Source organism: Rattus norvegicus, chromosome 1 (genome assembly GCF_036323735.1).
Source record: "Rattus norvegicus strain BN/NHsdMcwi chromosome 1, GRCr8, whole genome shotgun sequence".
Taxonomy (NCBI): domain Eukaryota; kingdom Metazoa; phylum Chordata; class Mammalia; order Rodentia; family Muridae; genus Rattus; species Rattus norvegicus.
Window position 1 is genome coordinate 106,152,603 of NC_086019.1, and position 20,527 is coordinate 106,173,129.

Here is a 20,527-nt window from a genome sequence, read left to right on the forward strand (position 1 = left end):
CTTACTAATTACCGCCAAATTGTGCTCTGAGCCACAAGAAACCTGTAAAAGTAAAGAAAATATATGCATTAGAAAAAATGTATACATGTCTCAGCTAGTGGTCACCGTCATTTTATAATGACATGCACATCCATTTTTTGGCAACCTTTAGAAAGATGTAGAAAGGAGCATCGTACACAAAGGTTAAAATTATAATTGTAACATTCACAGCTACATAAAAAGTCAGTGTGAGAAAACATTGCATGGAAATGCACCAAGATGTTAAAGCTGTCTTTAGCCAGTTAGACTGCCAGTGATCTCTTCTTTTTACTTTTTATTTTTTGAACTTTCTTCTTTTTTTACTTTAATTTTTAAATTCGTTTTCTTTTTAAAAAAATTTTTTTGCACTGTATTTTGTGTAGGATTTTTTTATCTGCATGTGAAGCTATGCACCCTGTGCATGCAGTACCCACAGAGGACAGAAGAGGGCGCTGATCTCCCAGGGATGAGTTTCAGACAGTCTGGAGCTACTGTGTGGGTGGTGGAATTGAGCCTGGGTCCTCTGTCAGGGTTCTTAATCATCAAACCATCTCTCTAGCACCCCACACATACAAAAACCATAGACAGAGTCTCGTGGAGCTATAACTGGCCTTAAACTCCCACTTCCCTGTCTCTAACTCCCGAATGATAAGATTTCAGGAGTATGCTGCCACACTCAAAACATTTTAAAATTCTCTATAATGTACACATTATTTTAAGAGAACCGAAAGATATAGTAATAAAGATAACAGCTTTCAAATACTGGACTAAAATGACCACCACATTCAGTGATAAAAGGAGCCAAGGAGTCAGGGGAAGGGATGTTCCTGATCTGTCCCTTCCTCCTTCCAGCCCAGACGCCCGTGGCCTCGAAATGCACTGTGTGCTCAAGTAAGTACATGCTTGTCTGTCCACCCAGAGTGGCCTCTCCTTACCGCCTACATAAAAGGCTCTTTTTTTTTTTTTTACCTCAGAGCACCCACTGAACTCCTTGGCTAAACTCCTTTAGGCTGGCTTGGGCACTGATGTCATTCTGCCTGGTCAGAATCATTCTGTTTATCCGGCACCACAGGCACCACATTGCAGCAGGCACCTTGCCTTTCAGTATTTCTTCTGGTCTCTGCTAGACGCACACAGTGAGCCTCACCTCTGTATTGCACTGGTGAAATGTACAGAGCCTGGGGCTCAGTTAACATCTCACAGACAAATGAATCAAAATGCCAAGTGCATGAAGGAAGAAAGTCTCAGAGTGAGAGGGCAGTGGGTCGTCAGGGTTTGAACCCAGAATTTCCAACACTGGTGAGCTCGTCTACCCCTTCAGTCTCTACCAGCTGTCAGGAGGAAGTGGAGGGATGGAAAGGCAGAGGTGGCTCCCTGAATGCAGAGGAAGAAGCTTTCTAGGCTCTGGAGAAGCATGTGTGACCAGCGTTAGGGCACTCATTTTAATCCCAAGCCGGAGAAAAGGAGTAGCTATTCTGGACGTTGATATGGAAGGGCCATGGGTGTTGGCTACGTTACCAGGAGAGAGGGAGGAGACACGGAAAGAGGAAATGATTTGTCCTGGGTTCCAGGGCAAGTCAATGTGAGAACTTTCACGAGTATGGGAATGATTCCACGAGAGCAAGATCATCTAGCCTGTCTGTACCTGGCTTATCTAACAGAATGCTCCTTGGGTTCATCCATGTTATGGCCCACATGACTGATTACTAACAGTGTGTGGTATTCATAAGAACCTCTGAGTAGCAGAAGTTAAGAGGCATGCTGTGCATGCACGAACTGGAGTTCAGATCCCCAGAACCCATGCTAACCCAGGGTGAACACGGTAGCCCACCTGGGATTCCAGTCTCAGCAGATGGAGACAACAGATCCCCAAAACAAGCTGGATTGAGAGACTCTGCCTCAGTGAATACGGTGCAAGAACAATGGGGGAAAACTGTTAACATTAACCTCAGGGCTTCACATGTGCACACATATATGTGTGCTCACATACATGCAAACATGAATTTACACACACATGCACACAAATGAAAAAAAGGAAAATTGCAGAGTATATTTTAAGCTTTTTTAACACAAAAATGACAGATGTGAGATGATACATAAATTAGCTTGACCTGGCCATTCTACAAAGTGTACTTACTTTAAAACTTCATGTTGAGGGTTGGGGATTTAGCTCAATGGTAGAGCGCTTGCCTAGCAAGTGCAAGGCCCTGGGTTCGGTCCCCAGCTCCGAAAAAAAGAAAAAAAAAACTTCATGTTGTACATCACACACACACACACATACACACACATCACATCACACACACACATCATACACACACACACACACACACACACACACGTGTGTATGTATATAAAACAGATATTTATTTAAAAAAAAATACTGGAGAGATTAGAGAAATGTCTCAGTGGTTAAGAGCACTGGTTACTCTTCCAGAAGACCTGGGTTCACTTCCCAGCACCACATGGTGGCTCATAGTTATCTGTGGTTCCAGTTCTAGGGACTGATTGTCCTTCCTTTCGGCTTCCATGGGCACTGGGCACACATATACCTATAGGCAAAGAACCTATACACATAAAGAACCTTTAAATCTAACACATTTAAAAAGACTAGTGCCACTGTGGCCCTCATACCCTGACAAGTTCCTGTCTTATGCCCTGGTGGAAATGAAAGTTCTAATGGCAGGAAGGGCTCAAAGCATTTCAGCAAGGCAGGCTGGAGGTGAGAAGGGCAGCCTGGGCTCCTAAGCCTTGCCCTGCACAAAGATGGGATTCCCTGGGCCACAGTCCACCTGGGAGAGGGGTCTATGCATGGACTCCGGGTGAGTGTGGACAAGAAGCCCTCTTGGTAAGTTGCTCTAGACTGTCTCTGAGCTTGAGGAGGTTTGTCACTGTCCTATGGTTACTCCCTGCGGACCAGAGAGGCATGATGGGAGTTCACCATGAACTTCCTGGCTGTACTGAGGCTGGCTCCCAAGTCTGTTTGTCACAGGGAGCGGCTTAGACTGATGAACAGGGAAACAACATGGATGTCTAGCAGTAAGCAAATATGTATGCAAATGATGGTAGAGCTATTTGATGGACTATTAAGCAGCCTAGGAAAATGATGCTTACACTAAGAAAATATCCCAAATATCATCTGAACTGAAAAAAAAATCACATAAAAGTTGTATCCATAATACATTATCCACTCTGTAATAAAACATGAATAAAAATGACTGAAAGGAGAAACAACAGAATGCTGACAGCGCCTGTCTGTTCTCTCTCTCTCTCTCTCTCTCTCTCTCTCTCTCTCTCTCTCTCTCTGTTTTACACACTAATTCTTGTAATGGGGGGAGATCCATTAAAAATAAGAAAAAATTATAATGCAGTTCTCTCCACATAGGAAAAAAAAAAGCCACTGACTATAAATTTATATGTTTAGAATTGGGGGAGGGGCTCCAAAGGTAACAGAAATAAATTATCAGGGCAATCACACACATCCTGGTAGCAACTCGAGTAGGCATTTTTGTTCCCACCAGTCTTTATTTCCAGAACATTGTTTCACCATGGTGACAGCAGTAGTGGTGTGGTGACAGTGATAAGAACAATAATTAAAACCACCATAACCCGAGGACTCGTGCATGCCAGGCTGTGCTCCAAGGCGCTTCTGAAACACTGGCACATTTTAATCGTCGCAGACATCTCTCCAGGTATGTTTAGCTTTGCTCATTTTGGAGATGAGGAGCTCCAGACTCATACATATTCAGTGGCTTCCACAGAAGGCGGCGACAGCAGAAGGGAAATCGGGTTTGTCTGATTTACAAGCCACTGTCCTTTACCTCTGCTTCATGTTGCCGCAAACAAACAAACAAACAAACCTCTTTGACTTAAGAAACACACAGAGAGGCAAAGGACTTTGATCGGGGGCTTGGAGCCGACCAGCATTAGGGATCAGGCTTGCGGCCAGCCACTGACAGATGCTCCCTCCCCACTGTCGCTGCGGCTCTGTGTTCATGGGTAAGACAGGGAAGGACAGGCTTTGTCATGCCAGTGCTGAGCTGGGAACATGGTGCGTCCTGTGGCATGGCTTCTCCCTCTCTGTGCTCTGGCTTAGGTGGGGACCCCGACCACCACACGCCACAGCTCCCAGCACTGCACTCCGTCAGTGATATCGTATCAATGGCCATTTGCTTCCTAACTCCTGCCAGCTCCTCCTCACTGTCCAGCGGCAGGCAGTTTTGTAGAAGACTGTTAAAAATGGCTATGTGTCAGGAGAAAGATCCCAAGCCAGGAAGCCGGGTCACTACTGGGCCCTCTACTTTCTGGTGCCTGAGAACTTCGGCAAGACTTCTAACCTCCAGGACCTGAATGTTCTCAGATACTAAAAGATGACAGTGTGTCTTGTCTGCCTTACAGAAGTGCTGTAGGACAGATGAAATGGCCCTCCTTTCTTATACGCAAATCTGACTCCTGCTGCAAACCCTCCTCAGCTCCCCTCCACTCCATTGGGAGGGTGAGGTCTAAATTACAAAGCACGACTTAAGAAGGCCTCCCCAAAACTCTCAACCGCAAATAATGTATTCTCTTTTCCAATCATGATGTGTATTTTCTCTAAGGACGCCATGTAATTTCAGGCTCTATTCTCCTTGACTAGAATTTCCTAGGTAAGCCACAGAGAACTGTTTAAACATCAACCTCCAACCCCAGCCTGCTGCTCCACCTGGGCACTCTGTGTTTCCTACCTCAGTCCCTCCATCATCCAACTGCCTGTCTGCCTAGTGTCTCTGTCCATAACCCAAGTGCAGGACATGGAGTGAGGGTCAATACCAAGATAACAGGAGCAGGGGGGGGCCGTCAGCACAAAACAGTCCCAAGCATGTATGGGCACAGTCTTTAGGGTAGCATCCCTAAAGAAATGTAAACTAGGGGCTGGAGATATGGCTTACAGATAAAGCACTTGCCTCTCAAGGTTCAAGACCCTGGGACTGAACCTGCCAACACACAAGCGGGTGGGCACTACCAGCAGCAGGTTCAAAGTGAGCACAGGAAGGTGAAAGGGAGCCCTGGCCAGCTGCAGGCTCAGGACTTCATCCCTCCACCTCGTCCTCCCCACCCCCAGCTCTATCTGGCTGAAGAGAGTGGCAGCTACTCCTCCTTTGAAGACCTCTCTTAGACTCACTGAGGCATCTCAGATGTGACTCTCGATGGCTCCTCCTCCTGCGGGTTCAACACATTTGCACGGTCCTCTCCGGGAGCCCAAATGTAGCTGAACTGGAACATTCATAGGGACTGAGAGATGACATCTCAAGTTTTGAAGAAGCCCACTGTGCCTTTTGTAGCTTAGGGACTAGGGTTAGTAATTCTCCAGGGTGGAGCATTAACGTCCAAGGCAATACTGCCAAGTTTTACTCCAGCACACGCACGGACTTCAGTCATAAGCGTCTAGCTAACAGGGTAAGGTTCAGAGCATGTGTCCTCACAGCAAGGCTCCCTGTGTAAGCTCCCACTTACCCACACCGAGCACTAGCTGTCCTGTTTGGTGAGCAGCGCTGAAGCTCCTCCCCCAACAGGCCACTCCTCCAGACTTGGCTGCCATGGCAGAACAATACATGCCCACCCATCGTTGACTACTTGAGGAACCAGTTCACCAAAGGACAGCATCAGGGCTTTGTAAGGGTGGCCAACAGGACAGCCAGGGTCATGCACAGGAGAGCTGATTGTCTCAAGACACTTTCCTGGGACGGTGAGGCTCTGCCTTGCATCTAGTCAGACTCCGAGTCCACTCACTGTGCTGCTCGGGGAGTCTCAAAGTGGCCGGGGTGCTGTTCAGTCCTCTCCACCCCAGCCCAGGCTCTTTTAAGACCCCCCACGTGACTATTGCTTCTTCCTTCTCCCTTTTTAAGTCCTACATTGTCATGGTAATAAAGACTTCCATCTTGTCCCCACACTTGGTCTCCCCTTTCCTGTGGCCCTAGCTCAATAAGACAAGTCCGTTCCCTGTGTCTGTACCACACTCCGACCCAAGGGACACACACCGAGACCTAGCCCAAAACACACTGTCCGGTGGACCATCTCAGTTCCTGGGAGGCCCGGCTCCTCTCCCTTCCCACCTCAGCTATAATTTGCTTTTGTCAAATCTCCTTGAACCTCCAATGCTCTCTGGACTCAGTGTGGGAGTGGCAGAAAAGTGGTCTTCAGGGCAGGAATGAGAAAAGCTGATTTGAAACCTGGCATTCTAGCTCCCTGGCCACGTGCTAGCAGGCAAACCCCCTTTGCCTCTCTGAAAATGGTAGACAGACGCACCTCACACATCCTAAACACTTCCTGACCACTCCACACAAGCACATTGCCTTCTATAGAAAAAAACAACCTTACCCTTCATTCCATTCTCTTCCTTCTAAAGGTACGCTCCCGAGACATACATTACCTCTGAAGCACCACAGTGTAAACATTATGTCTGAGGGCCAATGGCTGAGCCTCTGAGCTGCCTTTGATCCCGAATGACTTTTCTGTTGCTCTCTTGTAAGACATTCACCTCACCTGCTCTCCCCTCTATACCCAAGTCCACCACAATCCTTAGATATGAGTATCTCTGATCCTTGCAGATTGGAGGAGCCTAATATAACAATACATCTAGACCAAGTAAAGGTGTGTCATCGTACCCTTGGGACAGCATGGCACTGTGTGCAGAGGGCAGTCTGCTTGGTTAAACTCAAAGCAACGAACAGATTTGGGACAGGCAAGCGCTGCAGAGCCGCGGTCCCCAACCTTCCCAATGCCGTGACCTTTAACACAGTTCCTCATGTCATGGTGGCCCCCACCCTAAAATTATTCCATTGCTACTTCGTAACTGTGACTTTGCTACTGTTATGAATCAGAATGAAAATAACTGTTTTGTAATGCTCTTCGGCGACCCTCGAGGAAAGGACATTCGACCCTCGAAGGGGTCACAACTCACAGGTTGAGCACCATTGCTGTACAGCAGGCTTTTCAAGAAAGTTTAACCCTTGCTCTAGTTCTCCACAACAGATGAGAGTGAGAACGACTGCCGGGCATAGTAACATACATCTTTGACCCCAGTACTCAGGAGGCAGAGGCAGGCAGACATCTGTGAGTTCGAGGCCCCCAGTCTACAAATCGAGTCCAGGACAACCAGTACTGTTAAACACAGAGAAACCCTGTCTCAAACAACAACAACAACTACTACTACTACTACTACTACTACTACTACTACTACTACTACTACTACTACTACTACTACACTGCTACTACTAAAACAACAAAAAACAACAAAACAATTTAAAAGACTAACAAGACCAAGTGCTGGTAAAGATGTGACTGAGTTGAAGTCTCACACTGTCATCAGGGGTGAAAGCCCATGGCTGCTCTGGAAACCTGTCTGACGATATCCTCCAATGCTGAAAACCTGTGTACGTACACATAACATACACTTACCAGATCATCCAAGTGCCCCAAATGGACATGTGCTTGTTTTCATCAAAAAGCATGTGTGAGAGTGTTCACAGTGCGTTACGTAGAAGAATGAAACCAGGGCTATGTAACAGAGCACAAGGCCCGGATTCCCATGCATCAAAGTTACAAATTTTAAAGAAAGATTTGACATCGGTGTAACAAAGAAAAAACGTGGTTCGTGCAGGAAGTTAGTGGTTCGGTGTGAGGCTCAGGGGTATGGTACTTGCCTTGTACGCAGCAAGCTCAGCGTTCAGCGCCCAGTACTCACGAGAAAGCAGGTAGTTCTAGCTTCAGTGGGACACCCTATGCATCCCACATTGATAGAGCTGTTCGGAAGGTTTCAGAGGTGTGGCCTTGTAGAAAATACACCATTAGAGGCAGGCTTTGAGAGCTAGAAGACTGTTCCTTCTCTCTGGTTCCTGCTTGCAGTTCGAGACGTAAGCCTGTTCATGCTTCTTCCTGCCGCCATGCCTGCCACTTGCTGCCATATCTCTCTGCTATGACTAACACTTTTTTCTCTATGGATTGGTGTTTTGCCTGTGTGTATGTATGCATTTGTGTGAGAAAGTTGGAGTCACTGGAATTGGATTACAGATAGACGTGAGCTGTTATGTGGGTACTGGGAATTGAACCTGGACCTCTGGAAGAGCCATCTCTCCAGCCCCATGACTCTCAACCCTCTGGAACTGTTTACATAAATAGACTATTCTTCTATAAGTTGTCATGTCATGGTATTTTACCACAGCAACAGAAAACTTACTCACATACTTCATAGAGCAGGGGGAAACTTCTGATACTCATAGAATATCAAAAATAATATTAAAAGAAGCCAAACATAGAAAACCATAAATTTATATAAACTAAATATAAAATATAAACATAAAAATAGGCAAATCTTACTTCAAATACATATATAACTGTTTAGAGGTACAGGGGGCAGCTAATCCTCGCAGCCTTTAGACACAGGACTCTGACTCAGTATGCTCTGGTTAAAAACAAGATTTTCAAGACTGTGTGCATCTGTTTTCTGGAATTATAATCTAAAGTAATCCCAAATGACAGTAATTGCCTTTGTTCTTGAAAAACTAAAAATAACAAACAAATAAACAACAACAACAAAAACCCAGGAAAAAAATTTTTAAAAGAACTACAAAAAAACATCTTAAACTATATAGTAGGTCCTTTGCTTCCACAGGGTACATATGTGGGTTCTAAAGGTATTTCGCACACACTGTTGGAGTGTGCAGATGGAAAATATATCAATGTTGCTGGAAACCAGAGTTCCACTGTCGATGGAGGAAACGCGAACATGGAACTAGGGAAGCAAAGAGTAGCCCTGCACACCAGACCAAAGGTCAAGGCATGATGGGAAATTACAGTTCCTACACATATAGGCTGCTTAAGCCAATCCAATCAGAGTCCCCTCTGAGGATGTAGTAAAGGCAGGCACAACATCATTTATTTAGTATCACTGCCAAGAGGGCAGTGCCTAGAATTGGTGAGCCCTGCCCCTCCAGCATCGATGAGTTCCCTTAGCCCACAGATCTCAGATCCTAAATGCTTTTTCACTAAGAGAAATCAGACTCCCTGAGGAAATGGCAGACTCCAGGGTCAGGACAAGGAAAGAACAACTGGAGAGAACAATCGTTGTGCCAAGAAGTGAGGTGACACAGGGGTCTTATAAAGTCAGAGGGATGGGGATGTCAAGACTACACAGGAGCCACCTTACAGGGGGTCCTACCAGCCGGGGCCAGGGAGAATTTGGACATTAAGAGGAATAAAGACAACATTCACTTAAATACACTGAGTGAAACAAAAGTCCGTGAATACATACTGGGTAATAAATACGGAAGCAGGGAACTCTATTCCTCATACAAGGGGGTCATAAATAATAAACATAAAAGGAACAATTGATTTAGAAAAGTTTTACAACCATTACAATATCAGAGAACGCAGGGATGAATTGTCAATTCACCTTAAAACTGGAGAGCAAAAGTCCAGGAAGAGTTGGCCGACTTACACAGCCCCGGCCATCTCCTCACAGATCACTGTTCAGTCGCAGGGGAAAGATGGTGGCTCCCCCAGAAAAGGGGGTGGACAGCACCTCACTTGAGGACATGAGTGAACCACACTAATAATGGGTAAACTCAAATCAGATTCCCCTCTGAGGATGTATTAAAGGCAGGCACGACATCGTTTATTTAGTACCACTGCCAAGAGGGCAGAGGTGAAATCTAATTAGGAGGAAAAATCGAGTAAAAGCAATTGAGGGACATAATACGTGGTTACGGAACTGCCTTGTGTGCCTAAAACACCACAGCCATGGAAGACAAGGTAAAGCTGTCCTGGATTAAAGAAGGCCAAGAAACCAAATACAAACACGACCAAGGATTGTGACCTGGATGACAGAGAAAGGCAGCCGGCAACGATATTACTGAGACAACTGGGGAACCATGAAGGCCGTCCACAGAGGCGTAGGAACACTGACCGAGAGAGACACCGACGTGACCAAGCAGCTGGCTCAGTGGGTAGGATGACTGCTGCAAGCACGAGATTCTGGGCTTCAGCACGTATGTGTCTCGGCACGTATGTTAAGGGCGGGCAGACTGGTAGGCAGCTGTACCCAGCACTGAGGGGAAAGGAGCCAGACATGTAAGAGTCCCGGGGTTCACTGAACGACCAGCTAGCCTGTTCACAGCAAGCTCCAGGGTCACACCCATACACAAAACAAACAGGACTTAAAGGAAACACATGAGTAGGCATGTGGCGAACTATATGAGCAAAATTCACATAGCGTTCCTACTGCATTAGGGTGCGAAGAATCTGGTGATGACTTAAAACACATGGAAAAGCTGGCTTTTTGCTTATCCAGGCCCCCAATTTACTTTTGCATATTTATTTATTTCTATATATCTTACTTGAAAATGGGTCACACCAACCACCAGGGAGAATGGCCATGTTTCATTTGTGTTCAAACAAAATTATAGAAGGTCTCATCTTTTACCTCACTTAGCAACGGTTACAAAGTGGTCTGTCTGGTGACCATGTTCTGTGAAACGCTTTAGGTCAGTAAGGGAACACGAGGGCTGAGTGGGGATTGCTGGTCGGCTCATAGCAACACCAAGGCCCCGCCCAAGGAACACTTCCCTCTTCCCCTCCGCATGCCACCTTCTCTTTGTCATCTGTAGAACATCTCTGAGGCAGAAATCGTCCTTTGGGTTTGTCTCATTATGATGTTTACTTTGTACACTGAGGCTCAGGGACACATAGTGTGGCCCACAGGCTGACCCTAATATGGGACCTGTAAATTTCTGAGCCTCTTCCCTATAAAAAGGGCATAGTGACATTTACCTGACCAGACTGCAAAGATTAAATGAGATCACGTTCGCCAGAGACTCCGGCCCAGCGGAAGCACGTCATAGACATCTCAGCTTCCTGGATGGCCCGCCTTTCTACGCAATCCATAACAATGCAGTTATCATCGCTGCGACTTTAAATACTGGGCCTCTCTTCAGCGGCTTGTCCATCCCATGAGGCAACTCCCTATTCTACAGGCCTCTGGGGAGAGGCCCACGGGTGTCCATCCAACTCCTACTCAATGCCGTGTGTGTAGCTGTCTGGATGGATCTGAGGTCAGAAGGTTGAACATGATATCAGGATATCAAGATTTATGGCTACACGGGACAAATTAGGGCTCAACCCAACATTCTACCGACAACAATCCTACAGGTCAGTGTGGGCCAGATGCAGAACTGAATCTTTCCCTCAGCCTGCACGTACTCAGAGAGGTGGTGACCGTGGATTTGGCCTTAGCTCCCAACTGGAATTCTGCCACAGCTTCCTGGGTCCTCTGCTTCACCCGACCTCTCCCTCCTCTACCAAAAATGTTCTTTTGAAAGTCCACATGGGTTATTTTGTGTTCCACTGCTCAAGCCCAAATTCCTACTTAGGCTCTTGAGTGTTGGACACAGCGCTCCAGCCTCTCTGTTCAGCAGAATCATCCACAAACACTTGTGTGCTAATTTCATGAACAGCATCCCACCACCCTGCCCCTGTGTACCAATTCGGGCTGGGTCCTCATCTTGCTATAATCCTGGGCAGGGGAGAGAGGGGGCATACACGGGAAGAGGGCACTGACTTTAGTTAACTAGGCTCTGTTCTTAGGTACTTGGTCTAGATTAACTTGTTATAGCTTTGCTTTACAGATTAATTGAGAAACAGGGTGAACACCTTGACTAAAAGCACATAGCTAAGAAGTGGCCACACCACCTTAGAAGTGACTGTTCCCGCCGCTGGGCCTTGCTGCTGAGACGGTACTATTCCACTCGGCACCAAGTGGTTCTCACATGTCTATACCATTTTGTACAAATAACAGCAGGGCCTTGCTCATCTCTATCTACGGAGCTTTGCACAGTGCCCAGCACACAGTAGGTCCTAATCAGATGTCTGCCATCTGTATACCACTCACCCCAGATGCTAACAGGACACACTGAGTTTACCTCTGAGGCTGCCTCACTCTTTATGGTTTCTATAAATAGTGGGTGGATCCAAGTGACCCCCTCAGATTCAGTGGCTAAGATAGACATGGCGGGAAGATCTCACAAGACCTGAGGAAAAGCCCCTGGACGGCCTCACAGGGTGGAGACACTTAGAAAGTGGGCTGGTAGGGTCTGGGAGCTGGCAGCACATTTCCTTCCTATCTCAATTCCCTCTATGAGGACCACAGGTTGGACCATTTGTGCACACAGGTAACAGCTGCAGGATGGACCATTTGTGCACAAGGCTAAAGAGTCTTCGCTTTTGCTGCAGATGCTTAAGCTGAGCTCAGTTGGGTCACTGGCAGTCAGGAGCAAGACACCTGAATGTGACCCTACCCAAGAGGGTCTGTGACATGTAGTACCCTCAGGATCCTCGGTGAGAAAGCAATACTTTGACTCCTCCCCTCCCCACCCCACCCTGACCCAACATGGTCTTCTGTATCTCAGGCTGCCCTTAAACTTACCATGTCACTAAGGATGACCTTATGACCTTGAACTCCTTGTCCTCCTGTCCGACCTTCTAAGTGCTGGGCATGTACCCCCAGGCCTGGTTGGTGTAGTGCAGGTAAGAACCCAGGGTCTCTTTCGTGTTAGGCAAGTTCTAGACCTGCTATCTTGTATCCCAGCCAGCACTTTGTCTTTTTAATTAAAATAAAATAGAATCCATTGCTAAGGCCAGACCCTAAAGTTACATTCTTTCCGAGATTAAAAGTGAAGTGACCCAGCCTGACTGAGTTCTATCTGGGCACAGCCCGCAAGTCAGCAGACAAATATGTCACCCCCCAGACCCACCGCTGCCTGCAGGATAGCTCCTGGCCAAGTGATCCTCACAGGCCCCTTCCTGGTCGAGTAAGGTGACTTTTCAACTTTCCCAGTTCAAAACAAAGTTGTAGACTGTTGGGTTCTATTCTTGGCTACACATCAATGACACGCAGAATGCCTTCTTCCTGACTGATGACACATCTGTGTCACAGCGAATTCCTGAATAGAAAGTATGGCAGACTGCATCCTCCATGACGTCTGCACAGACACCTTCTATTCTACAGGTTCCTCTACAGAACACCTTTCCTCTCCCCTTGGGATAAGGCTCATTTCCCCTTCTCCTTCTCCTTCAATGCGATTGCCCCTAACCTCCAGCCACAAGGTCATGAGCAAAAGAAATCATCACGGGTTGGGGATTTAGCTCAGTGGTAGCAAGCACAAGGCCCTGGGTTCAGTCCCCAGCTCCGGAAAAAAAAAAAAAACAAAAGAAATCGTCACAAGCTAGTATTTTGTAATTTAAACCAGTGCCCAGTAGTTGTACAAAACCTTGACATTACCACTCATGCATGCACATGTGACATGTACATACCGTCTGATCTCCGTCCCCGCCACCTGTCAATCTCCTTCCTCTTCCCAACTAACCCTTCTACTCTTTTGACTTTCTTTTTAAATCTAGATTCCAACTGCGACAGAAAACATGTGATACTTGTTTTTCTCAGTGTGGACCAACGCAAAAAATCATAAACGTATTTAGCCTTATATCTTTGTGTTTGTTTTTTTTTTTATAACTCCACTGCCCAGCATCAGGGGTCAATGTTGAAAGGACAGGCTGTGAATGACCACAGGCTGACAGCAGAGAGTGTGATCTCACTCCTGTAGTCTGGTAGGACTCAAGCTGGTGGCTGAGCTGGGGGGAACAAAGGAGCACAGCCTTCCCCAGAGCTTCTACACAACTTCTGGCCCACCCGACACCTCGATTTTAGTCTTGTGAAGTCATAATTTGAAAATAAGACTAATTCACTCAGCCTTCTGACTTCCACAACTATTAACTGATAAGTACCTACCATTGTAAGTGGCAGCTTGAGAACACTGATACAATAGACAAACCTATAGATTGTAGTTCAGCCATACTGGATTACTGCTCAGTAACAAGAAGGGGCCAGTGTACTGAGAAAGTAACACACACAGGCCTTAGCAGCTGAATAAAGGATGGCAACAGAGAAAGTAGGTGCTGTGGGACTCCAGTAACAGCAAACCTGAGGTGTTCTGACAAAAGAAAGGACAGAGCTTGGGCGAAGGACTGCCTGGTCCCAACGACTTCCTTTTGAACTTTTCTGCTTCCTCCCCTACACTTAGCCCAACTCTGGAGGGTAGGAAAACCCACCTCACAAGACAAATCACTCTACAGTGTGCTTCCTTTCCTCCGCTCTGAGAAGACTAAGGGCCCCACTGAGCTCCTGTATAGGAGGTAAACAATCTATCAAAACCAAAAATGGAAACCCTAAAACACACTGGGCAAGCCACGACTTCCAAAGGCCGTGCTACATACACTTCTCTCCTCAGGTTCCTCTTACTATAGGCCAGGGTGTACTGCACATCCACGATAATTCAACATTGTTTTTCTTTTAACACTTTTTATCCTCCCGATTTCACCTCCTAAGCTCTGGGATTGCAGACACAGGCCGCCACACTGGATTATGTAGTGCTGGGGACCAAACCCATGGCTTCTGGCATGCTATGGAGTACTTATCAACTGAGCTACATCCCCAGCCAGAGGTCAAATATGTATCTTAAAGTTTTAAGTTTATTTTATATACGTGTGTAAGTGCATGTAGCATGTATGTGCTCTTCATGGATATATAGTGCCCAGGGAAACCAGAAAAAGGGTTGGATTCCCTGGAATTGGATTTACAGACTTCGATGAGCCCCCATGTAGGTACTGGGAACAGAACCCATGTTCTCTGCAAGAGAGGTGAAATATTTTTGGATGTGTTGTTTGCTCCCACAGTTCTAATCTAAAGCTGTCAGCGCACACTACCACCCTCGTCCAGTCTATCAAGAACTACAAGCAGAGAGACACCGCCGGACCCTGAAGGAAACAGACCGGATAAACAGTTCTCTGCACCCAAATCCCGTGGGAGGGAGAGCTAAACCTTCAGAGAGGCAGACAAGCCTGGGAAACCAGAAGAGACTGCTCCCTGCACACACATCTCGGACGCCAGAGGAAAAAGCCAAAGACCATCTGGAACCCTGGGGCACTGAAGCTCCCGGAAGGGGCGGAACAGGTCTTCCTGGTTGCTGCCGCTGCAGAGAGCCCCTGGGCAGCACCCCACGAGCGAACTTGAGCCTCGGGACCACAGGTAAGACCAAATTTTCTGCTGCAAGAAAGCTGCCTGGTGAACTCAAGACACAGGCCCACAGGAACAGCTGAAGACCTGTAGAGAGGAAAAACTACACGCCCGAAAGCAGAACACTCTGTCCCCATAACTGACTGAAAGAGAGGAAAACAGGTCTACAGCACTCCTGACACACAGGCTTATAGGACAGTCTAGCCACTGTCAGAAATAGCAGAACAAAGTAACACTAGAGATAATCTGATGGCGAGAGGCAAGCGCAGGAACCCAAGCAACAGAAACCAAGACTACATGGCATCATCGGAGCCCAATTCTCCCACCAAAACAAACATGGAATATCCAAACACACCAGAAAAGCAAGATCTAGTTTCAAAATCATATTTGATCATGATGCTGGAGGACTTCAAGAAAGACCTGAACACACTTAGGGAAGCACAGGAAAACATTAATAAACAAGTAAAAGCCTACAGAGAGGAATCGCAAAAATCCCTGAAAGAATTCCAGGAAAACACAATCAAACAGTTGAAGGAATTAAAAATGGAAATAGAAGCAATCAAGAAAGAACACATGGAAACAACCCTGGATATAGAAAACCAAAAGAAGAGACAAGGAGCTGTAGATACAAGCTTCACCAACAGAATACAAGAGATGGAAGAGAGAATCTCAGGAGCAGAAGATTCCATAGAAATCATTGACTCAACTGTCAAAGATAATGTAAAGCGGAAAAAGCTACTGGTCCAAAACATACAGGAAATCCAGGACTCAATGAGAAGATCAAACCTAAGGATAATAGGTATAGAAGAGAGTGAAGACTCCCAGCTCAAAGGACCAGTAAATATCTTCAACAAAATCATAGAAGAAAACTTCCCTAACCTAAAAAAAGAGATACCCATAGACATACAAGAAGCCTACAGAACTCCAAATAGATTGGACCAGAAAAGAAACACCTCCCGTCACATAATTGTCAAAACACCAAACGCACAAAATAAAGAAAGAATATTAAAAGCAGTAAGGGAAAAAGGTCAAGTAACATATAAAGGGAGACCTATCAGAATCACACCAGACTTCTCGCCAGAAACTATGAAGGCCAGAAGATCCTGGACTGATGTCATACAGACCCTAAGAGAACACAAATGCCAGCCCAGATTACTGTATCCAGCAAAACTCTCAATTAACATTGATGGAGAAACCAAGATATTCCATGACAAAACCAAATTTACACAATATCTTTCTACAAATCCAGCACTACAAAGGATAATAAATGGTAAAGCCCAACATAAGGAGGCAAGCTATACCCTAGAAGAAGCAAGAAACTAATCGTCTTGGCAACAAAACAAAGAGAATGAAAGCACACAAACATAACCTCACATCCAAATATGAATATAACGGGAAGCAATAATCACTATTCCCTAATATCTCTCAATATCAATGGCCTCAACTCCCCAATAAAAAGACATAGATTAACAAACTGGATACGCAACGAGGACCCTGCATTCTGCTGCCTACAGGAAACACACCTCAGAGACAAAGACAGACACTACCTCAGAGTGAAAGGCTGGAAAACAACTTTCCAAGCAAATGGTCAGAAGAAGCAAGCTGGAGTAGCCATTCTAATATCAAATAAAATCAATTTCCAACTAAAAGTCATCAAAAAAGATAAGGAAGGACACTTCATATTCATCAAAGGAAAAATCAACCAAGATGAACTCTCAATCCTAAATATCTATGCCCCAAATACAAGGGCACCTACATACGTAAAAGAAACCTTACTAAAGCTCAAAACACACATTGCACCTCACACAATAATAGTGGGAGATTTCAACACCCCACTCTCATCAATGGACAGATCATGGAAACAGAAATTAAACAGTGATGTCGACAGACTAAGAGAAGTCATGAGCCAAATGGACTTAACGGATATTTATAGAACATTCTATCCTAAAGCAAAAGGATATACCTTCTTCTCAGCTCCTCATGGTACTTTCTCCAAAATTGACCATATAATTGGTCAAAAAACGGGCCTCAACAGGTACAGAAAGATAGAAATAATCCCATGCGTGCTATCGGACCACCACGGCCTAAAACTGGTCTTCAATAACAATAAGGGAAGAATGCCCACATATACGTGGAAATTGAACAATGCTCTACTCAATGATAACCTGGTCAAGGAAGAAATAAAGAAAGAAATTAAAAACTTTTTAGAATTTAATGAAAATGAAGATACAACATACTCAAACTTATGGGACACAATGAAAGCAGTGCTAAGAGGAAAACTCATAGCGCTGAGTGCCTGCAGAAAGAAACAGGAAAGAGCATATGTCAGCAGCTTGACAGCACACCTAAAAGCTCTAGAACAAAAAGAAGCAAATACACCCAGGAGGAGTAGAAGGCAGGAAATAATCAAACTCAGAGCTGAAATCAACCAAGTAGAAACAAAAAGGACCATAGAAAGAATCAACAGAACCAAAAGTTGGTTCTTTGAGAAAATCAACAAGATAGATAAACCCTTAGCCAGACTAAGGAGAGGACACAGAGAGTGCGTCCAAATTAACAAAATCAGAAATGAAAAGGGAGACATAACTACAGATTCAGAGGAAATTCAAAAAATCATCAGATCTTACTATAAAAACCTATATTCAACAAAATTTGAAAATCTTCAGGAAATGGACAATTTCCTAGACAGATACCAGGTATCGAAGTTAAATCAGGAACAGATAAACCAGTTAAACAACCCCATAACTCCTAAGGAAATAGAAGCAGTCATTAAAGGTCTCCCAACCAAAAAGAGCCCAGGTCCAGACGGGTTTAGTGCAGAATTCTATCAAACCTTCATAGAAGACCTCATACCAATATTATCCAAACTATTCCACAAAATTGAAACAGATGGAGCCCTACCGAATTCCTTCTACGAAGCCACAATTACTCTTATACCTAAACCACACAAAGACACAACAAAGAAAGAGAACTTCAGACCAATTTCCCTTATGAATATCGACGCAAAAATACTCAATAAAATTCTGGCAAACCGAATTCAAGAGCACATCAAAACAATCATCCACCATGATCAAGTAGGCTTCATCCCAGGCATGCAGGGATGGTTTAATATACGGAAAACCATCAACGTGATCCATTATATAAACAAACTGAAAGAACAGAACCACATGATCATTTCATTAGATGCTGAGAAAGCATTTGACAAAATTCAACACCCCTTCATGATAAAAGTCCTGGAAAGAATAGGAATTCAAGGCCCATACCTAAACATAGTAAAAGCCATATACAGCAAACCAGTTGCTAACATTAAACTAAATGGAGAGAAACTTGAAGCAATCCCACTAAAATCAGGGACTAGACAAGGCTGCCCACTCTCTCCCTACTTATTCAATATAGTTCTTGAAGTTCTAGCCAGAGCAATCAGACAACAAAAGGAGATCAAAGGGATACAGATCGGAAAAGAAGAGGTCAAAATATCACTATTTGCAGATGACATGATAGTATATTTAAGTGATCCCAAAAGTTCCACCAGAGAACTACTAAAGCTGATAAACAACTTCAGCAAAGTGGCTGGGTATAAAATTAACTCAAATAAATCAGTTGCCTTCCTCTATACAAAAGAGAAACAAGCCGAGAAAGAAATTAGGGAAACGACACCCTTCATAATAGACCCAAATAATATAAAGTACCTCGGTGTGACTTTAACCAAGCAAGTAAAAGATCTGTACAATAAGAACTTCAAGACACTGAGGAAAGAAATTGAAGAAGACCTCAGAAGATGGAAAGATCTCCCATGCTCATGGATTGGCAGGATTAATATGGTAAAAATGGCCATTTTACCAAAAGCAATCTACAGATTCAATGCAATCCCCATCAAAATACCAATCCAATTCTTCAAAGAGTTAGACAGAACAATTTGCAAATTCATCTGGAATAACAAAAAACCCAGGATAGCTAAAGCTATCCTCAACAATAAAAGGACTTCAGGGGGAATCACTATCCCTGAACTCAAGCAGTATTACAGAGCAATAGTGATAAAAACTGCATGGTATTGGTACAGAGACAGAGAGATAGACCAATGGAATAGAATTGAAGACCCAGAAATGAACTCACACACCTATGGTCACTTGATTTTTGACAAAGGAGCCAAAACCATCCAATGGAAAAAAGATAGCATTTTCAGCAAATGGTGCTGGTTCAACTGGAGGGCAACATGTAGAAGAATGCAGATCGATCCATCCTTATCACCCTGTACAAAGCTTAAGTCCAAGTGGATCAAGGACCTCCACATCAAACCAGACACACTCAAACTAATAGAAGAAAAACTAGGGAAGCATCTGGAACACATGGGCACTGTAAAAAATTTCCTGAACAAAACACCAATGGCTTATGCTCTAAGATCAAGAATCGACAAATGGGATCTCATAAAACTGCAAAGCTTCTGTAAGGCAAAGGACACTGTGGTTAGGACAAAACGGCAACCAACAGATTGGGAAAAGATCTTTACCAATCCTACAACAGATAGAGGCCTTATATCCAAAATATACAAAGAACTCAAGAAGTTAGACCGCAGGGAAACAAATAACCCTATTAAAAAATGGGGTTCAGAGCTAAACAAAGAATTCACAGCTGAGGAATGCCGAATGGCGGAGAAACACCTAAAGAAATGTTCAACATCTTTAGTCATAAGGGAAATGCAAATCAAAACAACCCTGAGATTTCACCTCACACCAGTGCGATTGGCTAAGATCAAAAACTCAGGTGACAGCAGATGCTGGCGAGGATGTGGAGAAAGAGGAACACTCCTCCATTGTTGGTGGGATTGCAGACTGGTAAAACCATTCTGGAAATCAGTCTGGAGGTTCCTCAGAAAATTGGACATTGAACTGCCTGAGGATCCAGCTATACCTCTCTTGGGCATATACCCAAAAGATGCCTCAACATATAAAAGAGACACGTGCTCCACTATGTTCATCGCAGCCTTATTCATAATAGCCAGAAAATGGAAAGAACCCAGATGCCCTTCAACAGAGGAATGGATACAGAAAATGTGGTACATCTACACAATGGAATATTACTCAGCTATCAAAAACAACGAGTTTATGAAATTCGTAGGCAAATGGTTGGAACTGGAAAATATCATCCTGAGTGAGCTAACCCAATCACAGAAAGACATACATGGTATGCACTCATTGATAAGTGGCTATTAGCCCAAATGCTTGAATTACCCTAGATCCCTAGAACAAACGAAACTCAAGACGGATGATCAAAATGTGAATGCTTCACTCCTTCTTTAAATGAGGAAAAAGAATACCCTTGGCAGGGAAGGGAGAGGCAAAGATTAAAACAGAGACTGAAGGAACACCCATTCAGAGCCTGCCCCACATGTGGCCCATACATATACAGCCA

At 44.8% G+C, this 20,527-nt stretch overlaps 1 protein-coding gene across 10 annotated transcripts in view; it reads right to left on the reverse strand.

Annotated features, from left to right (window-relative positions):
- The window catches only part of Sergef (secretion regulating guanine nucleotide exchange factor), a 202,866-nt gene that overhangs the window by 66,653 nt on the left and 115,686 nt on the right, over nucleotides 1-20,527 (reverse strand). For 4 of the 10 annotated variants that reach the window (XM_063269165.1, XM_006229229.4, XM_006229227.4 and 1 more), the window contains one exon: nucleotides 6-42. The exons of the other annotated variants lie outside the window; for them this stretch is intronic. In XM_063269165.1, coding sequence (XP_063125235.1) covers nucleotides 6-42 — 37 coding nt within the window. The remainder of the gene's footprint in view (nucleotides 1-5; nucleotides 43-20,527) is intronic. 10 annotated transcript variants of the gene reach the window in all.